Source organism: Coregonus clupeaformis, chromosome 13, assembly GCF_020615455.1.
Source record: "Coregonus clupeaformis isolate EN_2021a chromosome 13, ASM2061545v1, whole genome shotgun sequence".
Classification (NCBI taxonomy): Eukaryota; Metazoa; Chordata; class Actinopteri; order Salmoniformes; family Salmonidae; genus Coregonus; species Coregonus clupeaformis.
Genome location: NC_059204.1, coordinates 38,242,399 through 38,257,014, shown reverse-complemented (window position 1 = coordinate 38,257,014; position 14,616 = coordinate 38,242,399). Strand labels below are relative to the sequence as shown.

General features: G+C 44.5%; 1 protein-coding gene across 2 annotated transcripts in view; it reads right to left on the bottom strand.

Annotated features, from left to right (window-relative positions):
- Positions 1–57: 57 nt before the first annotated feature.
- The window catches only part of LOC121579897 (ubiquitin carboxyl-terminal hydrolase 32-like), a 30,891-nt gene continuing 16,332 nt past the window's right edge, over positions 58–14,616 (bottom strand). Inside the window, exons 12-34 of one of the 2 annotated variants that reach the window (XM_041894861.2) lie at positions 14,441–14,543; positions 14,137–14,335; positions 13,812–13,975; positions 13,562–13,702; positions 13,310–13,427; positions 12,485–12,639; positions 12,226–12,307; positions 12,066–12,140; positions 10,604–10,742; positions 10,324–10,429; positions 10,005–10,178; positions 9,640–9,814; positions 9,226–9,377; positions 8,980–9,103; positions 8,461–8,666; positions 8,163–8,347; positions 7,951–8,037; positions 7,738–7,858; positions 3,293–3,484; positions 2,848–3,091; positions 2,360–2,745; positions 2,137–2,229; positions 58–1,997 (exon numbers count right to left, since the gene is read on the bottom strand). In XM_041894861.2, coding sequence (XP_041750795.2) covers positions 1,824–1,997; positions 2,137–2,229; positions 2,360–2,745; positions 2,848–3,091; positions 3,293–3,484; positions 7,738–7,858; positions 7,951–8,037; positions 8,163–8,347; positions 8,461–8,666; positions 8,980–9,103; positions 9,226–9,377; positions 9,640–9,814; positions 10,005–10,178; positions 10,324–10,429; positions 10,604–10,742; positions 12,066–12,140; positions 12,226–12,307; positions 12,485–12,639; positions 13,310–13,427; positions 13,562–13,702; positions 13,812–13,975; positions 14,137–14,335; positions 14,441–14,543 — 3,595 coding nt within the window. In that variant the 3' untranslated portion in view covers positions 58–1,823. The remainder of the gene's footprint in view (positions 1,998–2,136; positions 2,230–2,359; positions 2,746–2,847; positions 3,092–3,292; positions 3,485–7,737; positions 7,859–7,950; positions 8,038–8,162; positions 8,348–8,460; positions 8,667–8,979; positions 9,104–9,225; positions 9,378–9,639; positions 9,815–10,004; positions 10,179–10,323; positions 10,430–10,603; positions 10,743–12,065; positions 12,141–12,225; positions 12,308–12,484; positions 12,640–13,309; positions 13,428–13,561; positions 13,703–13,811; positions 13,976–14,136; positions 14,336–14,440; positions 14,544–14,616) is intronic. The other variant, XM_041894862.2, reaches the window with a different exon arrangement.

The window sequence follows — 14,616 nt, the reverse complement described above, 5'->3', positions numbered from 1 at the left end:
TTGTTATTAAGTTAGGGCCAATAGAAATGACTAAGTTAGGACCAATAGAAACCAATAGACACAAAAGCTGTGGATTTTATTGGCTGCCTGCTTTAATAGTTACAGATAAACTAATCACTCCATATACAAGACAGATCTTTACAGTTCATATTCCAATACATCCCTTTTCCAAAAGTATTTATGTACAGTACATGTTAATTTTTCCTCAAGGGTCAGTGCAAAGTAATTTTAGACTTTAAACAACATTTTAGAAAAGTACATTAAATTAATAATAAATCAAAGAAAAAAAACATTACAACTAAATAGACATAAAACACAAAAATAAAAAAAACTTTCAGTAGTAATCACTGTATCAAGGTTTTCAAAGGGACAATACTGAAAATATGACCACCGCAACAGTTGGCTAAGGTTAATGTTAAAAATGAAAGACATCAGAATGCTTATCGTTCTACCATCATAGGTCAGGTAGAGTGGGTTGGTTTCTGTCCAGGTGCTATAAATCAGTAATTGATTAACGAAATAAAGCATATACCTCAACAAGCCTTTAAAGAGAGCAGAAATGAGAGCTGTGGAGTATAACATATATAGCTCAAGGCCTAAACAGTTAGATTTTTGTATCTTCATATGATTAGATTAATTCAACTACTTGTGAAAATGTTTCACATATAGTGTATGTCAACATAGTTACAGTAAATACAATGTCTTCCGAAGCGTGTAGGGAAAGGCTACCTATTCACTTGTCGCATAACGGTAAGGTGCAACCACTCAAACTGTAAAAATGTCCCACTCTGTCTAATCATACCTATGCCATTCAGAAAGATGCAACATTAATCACAACTTCTGCTCTTTGAAGTTGTGATCTCATTACTTGCATAACGAATTGTGTTAAATTGGGCACAATAATAAAGTATGACATAGCCTACTGGTAGCTACTATAATGACAGTCAACTGTTGATGTGATAACATCACAATGTTGTAATGGCACAGACTGATATGTTGTTGGAATGGACCTGCACACAGAATGGGACAAGCAGACGCTACAGGAAGATTCTCTCAGATGGGTAAGGGGTCTGAGGCTTTGTTCTTAGCAGACCTGACATGATAAACAAACACGAAAGACAGAGGTACATTGCAATGCAAATACATTAATGTAGTTCAGCAACACTGAATATAATCCAGGCCTATCAGTCTAGAGTCTAAATCATTTACATTTGAGGACATCAAAAAAGGGAATTTTCTAAGGAGACATTTTAGAATTGTGACTATGGATTTGACTACTGTCCAAAGCAGGGTATGATGAGGTAGTGAACACTTGCTTCTACTGCAATCTTTTTTTTTGTAGTATTCAATGAGGGGGGGTTTCAGTTACATGTCACTATATCAATTGTATTATAACATCTTTAACTGCAGAGAATACCAATCAAATGTGTCTACACATATTAATGGCATATTGCAACTGGCATTGGTTTACAAACACACACACACACACACACATTTGTCACATCTGGCCTAGGACCAGCACCATGGGCCTAAGTATGGTCACCCTCCGACAAGGTGTTAATACTGAAACAAACCAATACACAGCCCTCTGTTTTATTTGACATCGCTAACGCAAAATGTATTGAGTACCATTGCTTGAAAAAATGTCTATCCACTATGAAGAGGTGGAGTAAAAATGGTTTGTTGTCCACTTCTAACCACCAGGGATGATTTCTAAGGTTCAGCTCATCTCAACCTGAGAGATTTCAGATTCAAATAGTAAGGTGGTTTTCTAGCACAAGCATGTCGATGAACCAGCAGCACATTGACACATCAACAGTCCATTACTGAAGAACACAGTACTTCTTATAGTCAGATTCAAAGTCCTCGTCCATGCTAGTTGTGTCGGCCATCTTTTTGCCGTCAGTTTTGGGCATGAACAGAGAATAATCCACTCCCTGCTGCTCGTAGAACAGGATATAGGCAGAGTCTGCATCAATCTCCTCTGACCGCAACTCCTGAACACAGAAAACACAGTGAGGCTCGGTTTATACTTGTGAACTTAAAATAACTGAGTTAAAGACGACAATGGACACTGCATCACATACCAGAGATTTAAATTCTGTTTTTGGAATAAAAACTCATGACTTAACTTACCTTACAGCTACTGTCGTTGTAACAGTACCACTTTTCATTTGGGTTTTTGGCATATGTCACATAGTGGCCTCCTCCGAGGATCCCTGAATGGCACTACAGACACAAAAGTGATTGGTAGTTAGAGGATATTTCAGATGGTAGATTGACAGTCACTTTGCACTCCTGCTTTTTCAGCTTATAAGAGCAATATTCTTACAGAGAAAAACTAATATTTAATACTTACTGAAATTGCATACAAGTTGTACATGGGGTCCAAGCAGATTTTGTCTCTTTGGTCCTGAGAGGCCTCCAGATCTATGCTGTCCTCGGTGTAGCCATTGCTCTCCAGCTCAGACACAGACGTTGTGTTGTCACAGTCCCTGGCCGTGTCCTCTCCAGAGGTGGAGTCGTTGAGGCCCTCTCCCCTGCTCCCCATCCCACTGGCCTCGAGCTCCATGGGGCTCTCCCTGCCACTGTCCAGGCTCTCTTTACTGAGGGATAGCTGGTACCTGCTTTCCATGGGCAACACACGTCCACAGCCCTGCCTCCTGCCCTCACTCTGTGGGCTGCAGTTGGGGCTGACATCTCCGCTGAGGGGAGTGCTGGCCATCCTCCCTGAGCACAGAGAGTCTGAAAACAGACACATACATTCATAGATGAACACCAGCCTCTCTAAAGGAATAAGTCGGATGTGACAGCTACATCTGAAACCAGTCAAGACTCTTTACAAACCTTTCCCATTGTTGAGAGTCAGGGTGGGGTTACAGACAGTGTCTCCACCCCCAGACTTTGGTACTCCTCCCACTGTGTCGTGTAGCTCCTCCCCTAGCCCGTCCCTCCAGCTCTGTTGGCTTTGGTCTGCATCTCTTGGGGTCAGGAAAGCACTGGGATCAAATGTCTCCCTGGGAAACCTCACAATCTTCTGGGATTTGATCCACCGCCCATTCATAAACTGGAACCGTTTTAAATGAATAATCTGTAATTCAAATGGACAGAATAAAGTTTTAGAGTGGGTGATGTCCTGTGCAATCTTGCACTTCAGACATGGCATTCAAATTGTTTGACTGGAGTTTCTTTATTAGGCTTTGCATAGGTTTCAACTGTTGCCTATAGACACTAAAATGAATAGGGAGAGGACTGGGGAGTTAATGCAGAGTGAAGGAGCTGTATATCTGACCAGGATGGGCGGCAGCCTCCACAGGTCTAATTTCTTGGTGGCCAGGCGGTGGGTCTTGCACTTGGAGCAGTAGTAAAGCTCATCCTCTCCCAGCTCCTCCTCACTGGTAAAGGCCTGCAGACAGCTGTCCAGACTGATGGGCTCTGCCTGGGCCCTGCGACTCTGTTCCACACTGGGGTGCTCCTCCACGATCTACAGGACACACACATTACTTAGTCTGTCGTCTTTCCATTAGATATGTAATAAATTAGGCATGTGCATCTTTCCTTTTCAAGACGATTCGATGCATGCGCTCCGATTCAGAAACAATACATTTTAGTTTTAAACGTTTCGGTTTGATTAGAGGAATGAATCAATGTGATACGATGCACTAACATTTGTTGCATAAACACATCCATTTTCCATTCCAAATTCAAATCTGCTGCTGATAGAGTTGATGAGCTGGGCCTCTCTGAGCTGGATCTGTCCGAGCTGACCTCTGTGTGTTTGTGTGTGTAAATGATGTATTTGTCTATGGCAGTGTTATTCAAAGTCGGGGTCGTGACGGGTGGAATTGCAGTTGGGTCGCCAAATAAAAATATGTTTATAAAAAATTACACATTTACAGATTTTAAGGTTGTCATTTGATTTGGGGTGGGGTCAACAGAATTTCAGGCGGGAATTCTATCCCCCCAAAAATGGGGTCCCCGCTGAAAAGGTTTGAATACCACTGGTCTATGGTGTATGAAGGCACTTGACCTGAGCCATAATGGAAACTGGGCATCTACCACCCCACTATCAGTTAGTGGGAGCAATGCTTGCTTTTTGTTCCCCCCCCACCTTTGACCTGAAATCACCATCAACCACTAATTAATGTCATTTTTGCAGATTAAAAGTGTTAGAGCTAGTAATGTATAAATATTTATCTTAAAAAATGTGCTATTACATAGCAAATTAATATATAGTACAACTATGGATTTCACCTCCGTCTCATAGTCGAATGGTTTAGACCGTTTGGAAGTTGACAGACTCGGAGTGAACTTCTCTTCTCCTGCTTCGACCATGCGGGTAGCAAAAGTGATTGCTGTCCTCGTTATGAAATTATCAACTTTACCCTATATATCTAAAAATGACTATACATACTGATTGTTTAAAGCAAAACTACCAAAACTATTGCTGATGGTGAACCTGAACAGTTGAAATAAAATCTTATGTAAGCCCCGATCAGCATGTTTATTTTATTTTACAGTGAGGGAAAAAAGTATTTGATCCCCTGCTGATTTTGTACGTTTGCCCACTGACAAAGACATGATCAGTCTATAATTTTAATGGTAGGTTTATTTGAACAGTGAGAGACAGAATAACTACAAAAACATCCAGAAAAACGCATGTCAAAAATTGTATAAATTGATTTGCATTTTAATGAGGGAAATAAGTATTTGACCCCCTCTGCAAAACATTACTTAGTACTTGGTGGCAAAACCCTTGTTGGCAATCACAGAGGTCAGACGTTTCTTGTAGTTGGCCACCAGGTTTGCACACATCTCAGGAGGGATTTTGTCCCACTCCTCTTTGCAGATCTTCTCCAAGTCATTAAGGTTTCGAGGCTGACGTTTGGCAACTTGAACCTTCAGCTCCCTCCACAGATTTTCTATGGGATTAAGGTCTGGAGACTGGCTAGGCCACTCCAGGACCTTTACGTGCTTCTTCTTGAGCCACTCCTTTGTTGCCTTGGCCGTGTGTTTTGGGTCATTGTCATGAAGGAATACCCATCCACGACCCATTTTTGGGTTCTCACCCAAGATTTGACAGTACATGGCCCCGTCCATCGTCCCTTTGATGCGGTGAAGTTGTCCTGTCCCCTTAGCAGAAAAACACCCCCAAAGCACAATGTTTCCACCTCCATGTTTGTTCATTGGCAAACTTCAGACGGGCATGTATATGTGCTTTCTTGAGCAGGGGGACCTTGCGGGCGCTGCAGGATTTCAGTCCTTCACGGCGTAGTGTGTTACCAATTGTTATCTTGGTGACTGTGGTCCCAGCTGCCTTGAGATCATTGACAATATCCTCCTGTGTAGTTCTGGGCTGATTCCTCACCGTTCTGATGATCATTGCAACTCCACGAGGTGAGATCTTGCATGGAGCCCCAGGCCAAGGGAGATTGACAGTTATTTTGTGTTTCATCCATTTGCGAATAATCGCACCAACTGTTGTCACCTTCTCACCAAGCTGCTTGGCGATGGTCTTGTAGCCCATTCCAGCCTTGTGTAGGTCTACAATCTTGTCCCTGACATCCTTGGAGAGCTCTTTGGTCTTGGCCATGGTGGAGAGTTTGGAATCTGATTGATTGATTGCTTCTGTGGACAGGTGTCTTTATACAGGTAACAAACTGAGATTAGGAGCACTCCCCTTTAAGAGTGTGCTCCTAATCTCAGCTCGTTACCTGTATAAAAGACACCTGGGAGCCAGAAATCTTTCTGATTGAGAGGGGGTCAAATACTTATTTCCCTCATTAAAATGCAAATCAATTTATAACATTTTTGACATGCGTTTTTCTGGATTTTTTTGTTGTTATTCTGTCTCTCACTGTTCAAATAAACCTACCATTAAAATTATAGACTGATAATTTCTTTGTCAGTGGGCATACGTACAAAATCAGCAGGTCACTGTATTACATTTCACCTTTATTTAACCAGGTAAGCCAGTTGAGAACAAGTTCTCATTTACAACTGCGACCTGGCCAAGATAAAGCAAAGCAGTGCGATAAAAACAACACAGAGTTACATATGGGGTAAAACAAAACATAAAGTCAAAAATACAACAGAAAAATATATCTACAGTGTGTGCAAATGTAGCAAGTTATGGAGGTAAGGGAATAAATAGGCCATAGTGCAAAATAATTACAATTAGTATTAACACTGGAATGATAGATGTGCAAGTGATGATGTGCAAATAGAGATACTGGGGTGCAAATTAGCAAAATAAATAATATGGGGATGAGGTAGTTGGGTGGGCTAATTTCAGATGGGCTGTGTACAGGTGCAGAGATCGGTAAGCTGCTCTGACAACTGATGCTTAAAGTTAGTGAGGGAGATAAGAGTCTCCAGCTTCAGAGATTTTTGCAATTCGTTCCAGTCATTGGCAGCAGAGAACTGGAAGGAATGGCGGCCAAAGGAGGTGTTGGCTTTGGGGATGACCAGTGAGATATACCTGCTGGAGCGCAGACTACGGGTGGGTGTTGCTATGGTGACCAATGAGCTAAGATAAGGCGGGGATTTGCCTAGCAGTGATTTATAGATGGCCTGGAGCCAGTGGGTTTGGCGACGAATATGTAGTGAGGACCAGCCAACAAGAGCGTACAGGTCACAGTGGTGGGTAGTATATGGGGCTTTGGTGACAAAACGGATGGCACTATGATAGACTACATCCAATTTGGTGAGAAGAGTGTTGGAGGCTATTTTGTAAATGACGTCGCCGAAGTCAAGGTTCGGTAGGATAGTCAGTTTTACGAGGGCATGTTTGGCAGCATGTGTGAAGTCGGCTTTGTTGCGAAATAGGAGGCCGATTCTAGATTTAACTTTGGATTGGAGATGCTTAATGTGAGTCTGGAAGGAGAGTTTACAGTCTAATCAGACACCTAGGTATTTGTAGTTGTCCACATACTCTAGGTCAGACCCGTCGAGAGTAGTGATTCTAGTCGGGTGGGCGGGTGCCAGCAGCGTTCGATTGAAGAGCATGCATTTAGTTTTACTAGTGTTTAAGAGCAGTTGGAGGCTACTGGAGTGTTGTATGGCATTGAAGCTCGTTTGGAGGTTTGTTAACACAGTGTCCAATGAAGGGCCAGATGTATACAAAATGGTGTCGTCTGCGTAGAGGTGGATCTGAGAATCACCAGCAGCAAGAGCAACATCATTGATATACACAGAGAAAAGAGTCGGCCCAAGAATTGAACCCTGTGGCACCCCCATAGAGACTGCCATAGGTCCAGACAACAGGCCCTCCGATTTGACACATTGAACTCTATCTGAGAAGTAGTTGGTGAACCAGGCGAGGCAGTCATTTGAGAAACCAAGGCTATTTAGTCTGCCAATAAGAATGCTGTGGTTTACAGAGTCGAAAGCCTTGGCCAGGTCGATGAAGACGGCTGCACAGTACTGTCTATTATCGATCGCGGTTATATCGTTTAGGACCTTGAGCGTGGCTGAGGTGCACCCATGACCAGCTCGGAAACCAGATTGCATAGCGGAGAAGGTACGGTGTGATTCGAAATGGTCGGTGATCTGTTTGTTAACTTGTCTTTCAAAAACGTTCGAAAGGCAGGGCAGGATGGATATAGGTCTGTAACAGTTTGGATCTAGAGTGTCACCCCCTTTGAAGAGGTAGCCTAACTATAGCCAGATGAGAGTTGGCTACTTTTACAACACTATTTAAAACACAATTTTCAACAACGCATTTGTTTCTCTTACCCTCTCCTGAGAGGTCTGGTAGCGGAGGTGCAGAGCGGTGGGGTCCCAGTCCACAGCCATGAAGGCATTCCCCACAGCAGCCCTGTCATCGTTACACTCCACTGTGCAGCCTCTGCAGAACCTGAGGGGCACAACAACAGAGGGTATCAATTAACACCTTCTCCATCTTCAACCGTATTGTGATATGTTGTACTGTGTGTCAGACTTAATTACCTGTACCACGGACACCAAGCGCAGGAGTTGCCATCTTTCTGCACCACACGCAGGGTGAAGGGATACTGGTAGCCCATGCTGTCATCACTGTGTGTTCACAAAAATCCCCAAAATAAAACACACATCAGTATCACACACCTGTGCCATTAGGATAACACTGGGCACTGCAAAGCAACCTGACATAATACAGAGAGTGGTCTGGAGAGACTGACCAGTCCTGGGCGTGGTTGCTGGCCTCCTGAGGGGGCAAGGGACTGGCCAGGCGGGACACCTGGGTCCAGACAGCATCATACAGGTCCCTGGTCCTGGTTTGGACTGTACACGGCACGATCAATGGCATCCCAAACAGACTGGGACGGTTCTTCTGACTGGACAGGAAGTATAACTCTGCCCGCATCTAGGAAACAAACACAAATGACACTTTGTTTAGAAGTGAGCATTATAGACTTTGACTAATCTTGATGCACTGATAATCTTGTCTCCATCTTTAGCCCATCCTGCAGTTCTCACCATCTTCCTATGGATGGCGATGATGTACCCAGAGAAGGGGCTGTCCAGAGGGGGCATCACGTGGCCGTTGGGGAGACCGTTGGCAAGGCTGCCCTCTGTGACACAGGGCACTACAGTGCTGGGCATGCCCTTGGGGATCAGTCCCAGTTTCAGAGAGTTCCTCTCAGTTACCATGGCAGCGTTCCCATTCGCTAGCGCTGGAGCTTCTGGAGATGACATGAAGAACAAACAGCTTGTCATGTTGTCAGTGAAGACTCAAATAAGACATAACAGCAGTGTTGACAGCTTCTGTGACGGTCATTTAGCTTTGTTATATTGTTCAGTGTCGAAGTATCTACCTTTCCATCTGTTATCTAAAACCTGTGCATTTGTTGAATTCTAAAATGTTCTTGGTTGCTACTTCTTTGCATTCTAAATCCCTTTCATCACTTTTCACTGATTGCTTTTAAAAAGAGCCTTATGACAATGGCTTTGAAAAGAGAAGAAACCACTGTTAAACAGAAGAACCAATCGGTATACCATCACCATCTGTTTCTGTGGGGGTAGACACCACAGACGTGGACACGCCTGGCACCGGGATCTCAAACGCACACAGGAAGCCGGTCACCACCCGACGCACTTTCTGGTTGTCCAGTGGAAAATTCTAAAAAAATAAATAATAGGGTAGACAGACAATCACTTTCACTAGTCTGTGTGCATATTGACAGTGTGATGATTGGATGGACAGTGATGAGGACAGATGATGATGGCTGATGAAGGCTCTACCTTGATGTTAGAGGCATGGACTTCAGCTAGTAGGATCTGCTCAGGGTTAACGCAGCAGAGCTCACTCAGGAGTCTCTTCAGGCCTGTGTACTTCTCATCCACATTGAGCCGGAGCCCATACCGCACTGGGCATGACCCATCCAGCTTAATGACTGGACAGAGGAAACAAAGAGCAGTGTTGCAGAGGCATGGGATCCAATGTACTTTCTCTCACAAGACAACAGGAACAAAAGAGCTTTCTATTCAACACCACACTGTTACTGTAAAGCTCTGAGGCTAGCACAAGAAAGGGTGGACAGGCGACTTCCTGAGACAAATATCTCCAATATGATGCTAATCTCTGATGTTTTGGGAAATGTTTTCTGGATGTTGAACTGAACTGTAGTGCTGTATACACTGCATTATAAGGCTCACCTATGATCTCTAAGTGCATGGAGTTATCCATGGGCAGGGGGAGAGAGAGGAAGTTGAAGGGGTCAAAGCGGGCACTGACATGGCCACAGGTCTTGCACTTGACCTGTGACCTGAGCTGGCCATGGAACAGGTCCACCACGATGGAGCGGTTCCTCCTCAAGTGATTCTCCCACGCCTGGGGGAACACAACACAACTCACCATCATCACACCAGACAACTTCTAGCAGTTCAAGACGGCACAGAAAGCTAATATTACACCCTCAAATCAACATTTACACTCAACAACTACATGAGGTAATTCATCCAGGGCCTCATTTCTGCATCGCTCCACTATGAAGATAGGAAAAGTGGGTATGAACTCTGACCTCAGAAGCCACCTCCCAGTCTGGCCGCCCGTCGCTGTCCTTCAGCTCCACGTAGGGTTTCTCGTGAACGCGATTCAGGTCCTCGTGAAGGCCGTCCAGCAGGAAGGCCAGCAGCTCCTGGGAGTCCTGCTGCTGGAAGCCATTGAACCGCGGGGCGTACTTCGCTATCGTCCACTGAGGGAAGGGACAGGGTAGACAAGGAGAGAAGGGAAAAAGACAACCATTTGACTCTTGTTTTTTAGGTTGAAAGACTGTACTTTTTAGGTTGGTAGACTGTAGTGTTATTGGGGGGTGTCAGTTGAAGGCTTGTTTGACATACTCTGAGTTTCAGAGGGGCCAAGTTCTTTTGTGTTCCACTCCACAACTCCTGTACCAGATCGCCATAGCATTTGGCCATGTGACCGCGCATCCCAATGGGATTGGTCCTGTTATGAAGACAAAAAGCACAAATGAAAAAGAAACTCGCAGACTCATCTCTGCTTGCTGTGGGTTTATTTAACCAATGTTTTGCCCAAAGTGTATAATAAGCATGTATAATAAAAATACATTATTGTATAATAAGAATGCATTCTTGTCAATCTAAAATAATGCACACATACCTGTTGAGCTCATAGAGGTGGTTTCCTGAAGTGAAGTAGTCTGTGAGAGGCTTGGTGTTGCTCACACACTGGATACTGGAGTTCATGAAGCACGTGTTGCCAAGGTTGCTCAGTCCAGTAGCACCTTTCTCAGTAGGGACTGTGAACAGGAGGAGGCAACAGTCTGAGGATGCTATTCAACCATCAAAAGCTTCTACAGCAGTCAGTACGACCGCTTTAATGTTTGGTGAAAGCAAAACAAGTATTGTCTGACAGACTTATCTATAATTTATCAAAGTACTTATCAGCTCAGTTAGTGTTACATTCTCAATAGTCGTTCAATGTCATTTCAGCAAGCCACGAAACCCACCATCACAGATTATTCTGAAATCGTTTCTGAAGTTAAAAACAGATGAAATTAGCATTCCTGCAACATTATTTTGTTGACATTTTAATTTGAGCTCTGAGAAATTGATTGCGCCCAAACTGGCCATTTTAATTTATAGGATTCACATAATATATTCAATTAATATAGTACCCAACATCCAATTTGGACCAAACTTCTTCCTACCATTGAGTAAGACAATAAAATGGTCAAAAGCCACCCACGGACCCCCACACACCACCCCAACAACCAGTATCAGTATGGAGCTGAGGCTTGGAGTATTGATTCTTCATCCTATGTAATGTATTCCTGAGTGGCGCAGTGGTCTAAGGCACTGCATCGCAGTGCTAACTGTGCCACTAGAGATCCTGGTTCGAATCCAGGCTCTGTCGCAGCCGGCCGCGACCGGGAGACTCATGGGCGGCGCACAATTGGCCCAGCGTCGTCCAGGGTAGGGGAGGGAATGGCCGGCAGGGATGTAGCTCAGTTGATAGAGCATGGCGTTTGCAATGCCAGGGTTGTGGGTTTGATTCCCACAGGGGGCAAGTTCACTAACTGTAAGTCGCTCTGGATAAGAGCGTCTGCTAAATGACTAAAATGTAAATGTATTCCCTGTGAATCTGGTGATGTTTTTGCTTTCAAGCCAGTCCTCCATGAAAGCAATTCAGTTTGTCTTTCTCTTAGCAACCTAATGCTTCAACCCAATTCTCTTCGAATAGTCCAACAATGGCAGTTCTCTGAGAGGGCTCTCCCTTTGGTGCTTGTGGGAGGCTTTTGATCATTTTATTGGATTCATCATGTCTTACTAATTGTTTGGAAGAATTATGGTCCAAATCCGATGTTCGCTATATGAATCCTATAAATTAAAAATGGCCAATTTGGGTGCAATCAATTAGCTTAATTTCTCAGAGATCAAATGATATTTAAACAAAATAATGTTTTAGGAATGCTAATCTTATCTGTTTCCAACTACAGAAATTGAGATGGTGGGTGACGAAATCCTTTCTTGTGCTTTTGGAGGTGGACTGACCCAATAAGGATTACACAATAGTAGTGCTAATGTTGTAATGATGTAGCTGTATGCAGTGACTGTCTCACCATTGTGTCTGTTCATCCTGTTGCTGTTAGCGATGAAGGACATCTCCTCGGGCCAGCTCATGTCCTTGCTCCTTACTAATGAACACAAAGAAACTTTAATCTACTCATCCTGACAATACATGACGAATCCATTTAAACACAGATTCATTATGATGCATACCTTCTATAACCATGTACTGTTCATCTGGGATCTTTAACCCCTCCAGGGAATGGTCTTCATCATCAAGAAGGGTCAGATAATTCTGTGGAATACATCGTTTTGAAAGATATTGGAGATTTAACTGTAAATAAAATAATATATATATATGCATATATATATATATATATGTGGCGTGCATTTGTGTGTGTATTGGAGCTTGAGTGTTTACTGTGCATGTGTGTGTGTTGATGCTGAATCAACCTTCTGAGTCCCCACCCACCTCATTGTTAAAGAGCCACAGGCGCATGTCTTCCTCCTTGATGCGGAGTCTCTGGGCCAGGTACTCATGGATGTCTTTGATGGTGCCCACCCTACTGAAACAGCCCGTGTAGACCAGCACACGCTTTAGGGGGGCACTAGGAGAGGGGACATTACCTGGGGAAGGACCGGGAGACACCATTAACTACTGTTCATAGATGGAAAACTGTAAACGCTTGTCGTAGCTAATTTCCAGAATATTTTGCTGTGGCCAAAGGCTCTGCCATACAATGAGGCCCAACTCCTAACTTGAGATCTGCGCAGATCATGCATTGACGTCAATGGAGCGTGCATATCTTAGGATATTGCCCTGAGTGTCACAGACAAAAGGGTGTAAGAATATTGAGCACTCACTTCCCCACACAGAAGTGACCTCACATGACTGAGATTAATGTGTCCCTGTGCTGCCACAAGTCTTGTGACGTCCATGTAAAGGCCACAAAAAAAACGATGTATTGGTTGTGTGGAGAGAGAACAGAGAGCCGATCTCACAAGCTGCACACTCTGGAACTATTATTCAACAGGACAAACTATTCTATAATTAAAGAAATACAAAAATAGTAAAACTTTTTTTAAACAAGTTGAATGTAGAGTATGATCTAAATCAGACACGCTTCAGACAAAGGTCTGATTGTCAAATAATCAGATTACATCATGGATGTAAAAATAGACTCACAGACTGGCACTGACCCTGCACACTCTTGGAGCAGAAGGTGACTAGGCCCTTGTGCTACGCTTGTCCCTCCTTTGGAAAGGTGCTGGAGACGCATGCAGGGGAAGCTCTTACCCATATTGACCCAGACGTTGTTCTGGGGGGTGCGGGCGGGGGGCTGCTGCCTCAGGAAGAGCAGGTGTCGGGGGAACAGCTCCAGCTCAGCACAGTCTGTCTTGGTGTTTCTGATCACCTGGGAATGCCCACAGGAGAAGAGGAGAGGGGATGGGAATGTGAGGTTATCACAATATCAGGATCAATAGCGATGATAATGGTAACTGGGAAATCCACAAGTGGATCTGCTTCATAGAGTTAAACTGTACATACCGGCCTGGGGAGACTCAGGTTGGCTCCGTACCAGTGGTAAAGTGCCCTCCACACAGGCTCTGGCACAACCTCAAAGTCCCTGCTTAGAATCAGGGATGGGGAGCGCCTCAGTAGGCCCCCCTCCATGGTCAATGTGGGAGCCTGGGCAAACAGTTCAAGAGGGACAGGTTTAAAACTGAAACAATATGGCAATATCAGTTTGAGGATTAGGAACATACTTCCACAGTGTTGTTGGTAGTGCCTACCGTACCTTTAAGGGCTCCGACATGACCAGAGGCTGGTTATCGATGGCCCCAGGCCTTAGAACCGCCATGTTCCCATCAGCCCCCAGGAGGCACTGGTTGTCTGTGTCTGGGATGTCATACTGCCGGGCAAAGCAGATATCCGTAGCAGTCGAGCCCAGGGGTAGAATGCCTAAAAATAGCAAATTAATTTGTTAAGTTTTCAGTGACATTCAATGGAAGACTTACTCTCAGATATGCAATAGTTAACAGATATGCAATCCTTAAGCTATACTAGTATCCAACTGTTTTGCTAAATGCAACGCTGAGTGCTGAGAATTCTTAGCCACTCACTGCCACTGGTTGTCTCAGAGGCCTCTGATGCACTGGAGATGTTGTCTGAGAACTTCTCCTCTGGGGAGCTGTGGGAGCTGGCCATGCTCTCCACCTCTGGGCCCTGCTCCGCCCTGGCCTGCGTCTGGGCCCCGGCCCCTCCACCACTCTTCCCTGTGCCAAACACTGACGGCTGTTCCACCACGATATGCGGGTTGTCCTGGACGAGGCGCCAACAACCACATCAGCAAAAAAATGATACTGTAGAGTGGGCACATTATGAGAAACAGATGATCCTGGTGTCAAGCGAAAAAGCCTTGCTTACATATTTGACGTAGTCCCTCCACCGCTGCCACCACGGCACTGCTATGAGGAACCAGTAGTCTCCTGGCTGGAGGCCGTGTCTGCTCTCTCTCTCCAACCAGCCCCTGCAGACACAAGTGAATGAGTTTGAGTGGTAGATTGATTGATTGATGAGGGGCATGTGTATGACAGCAGGAG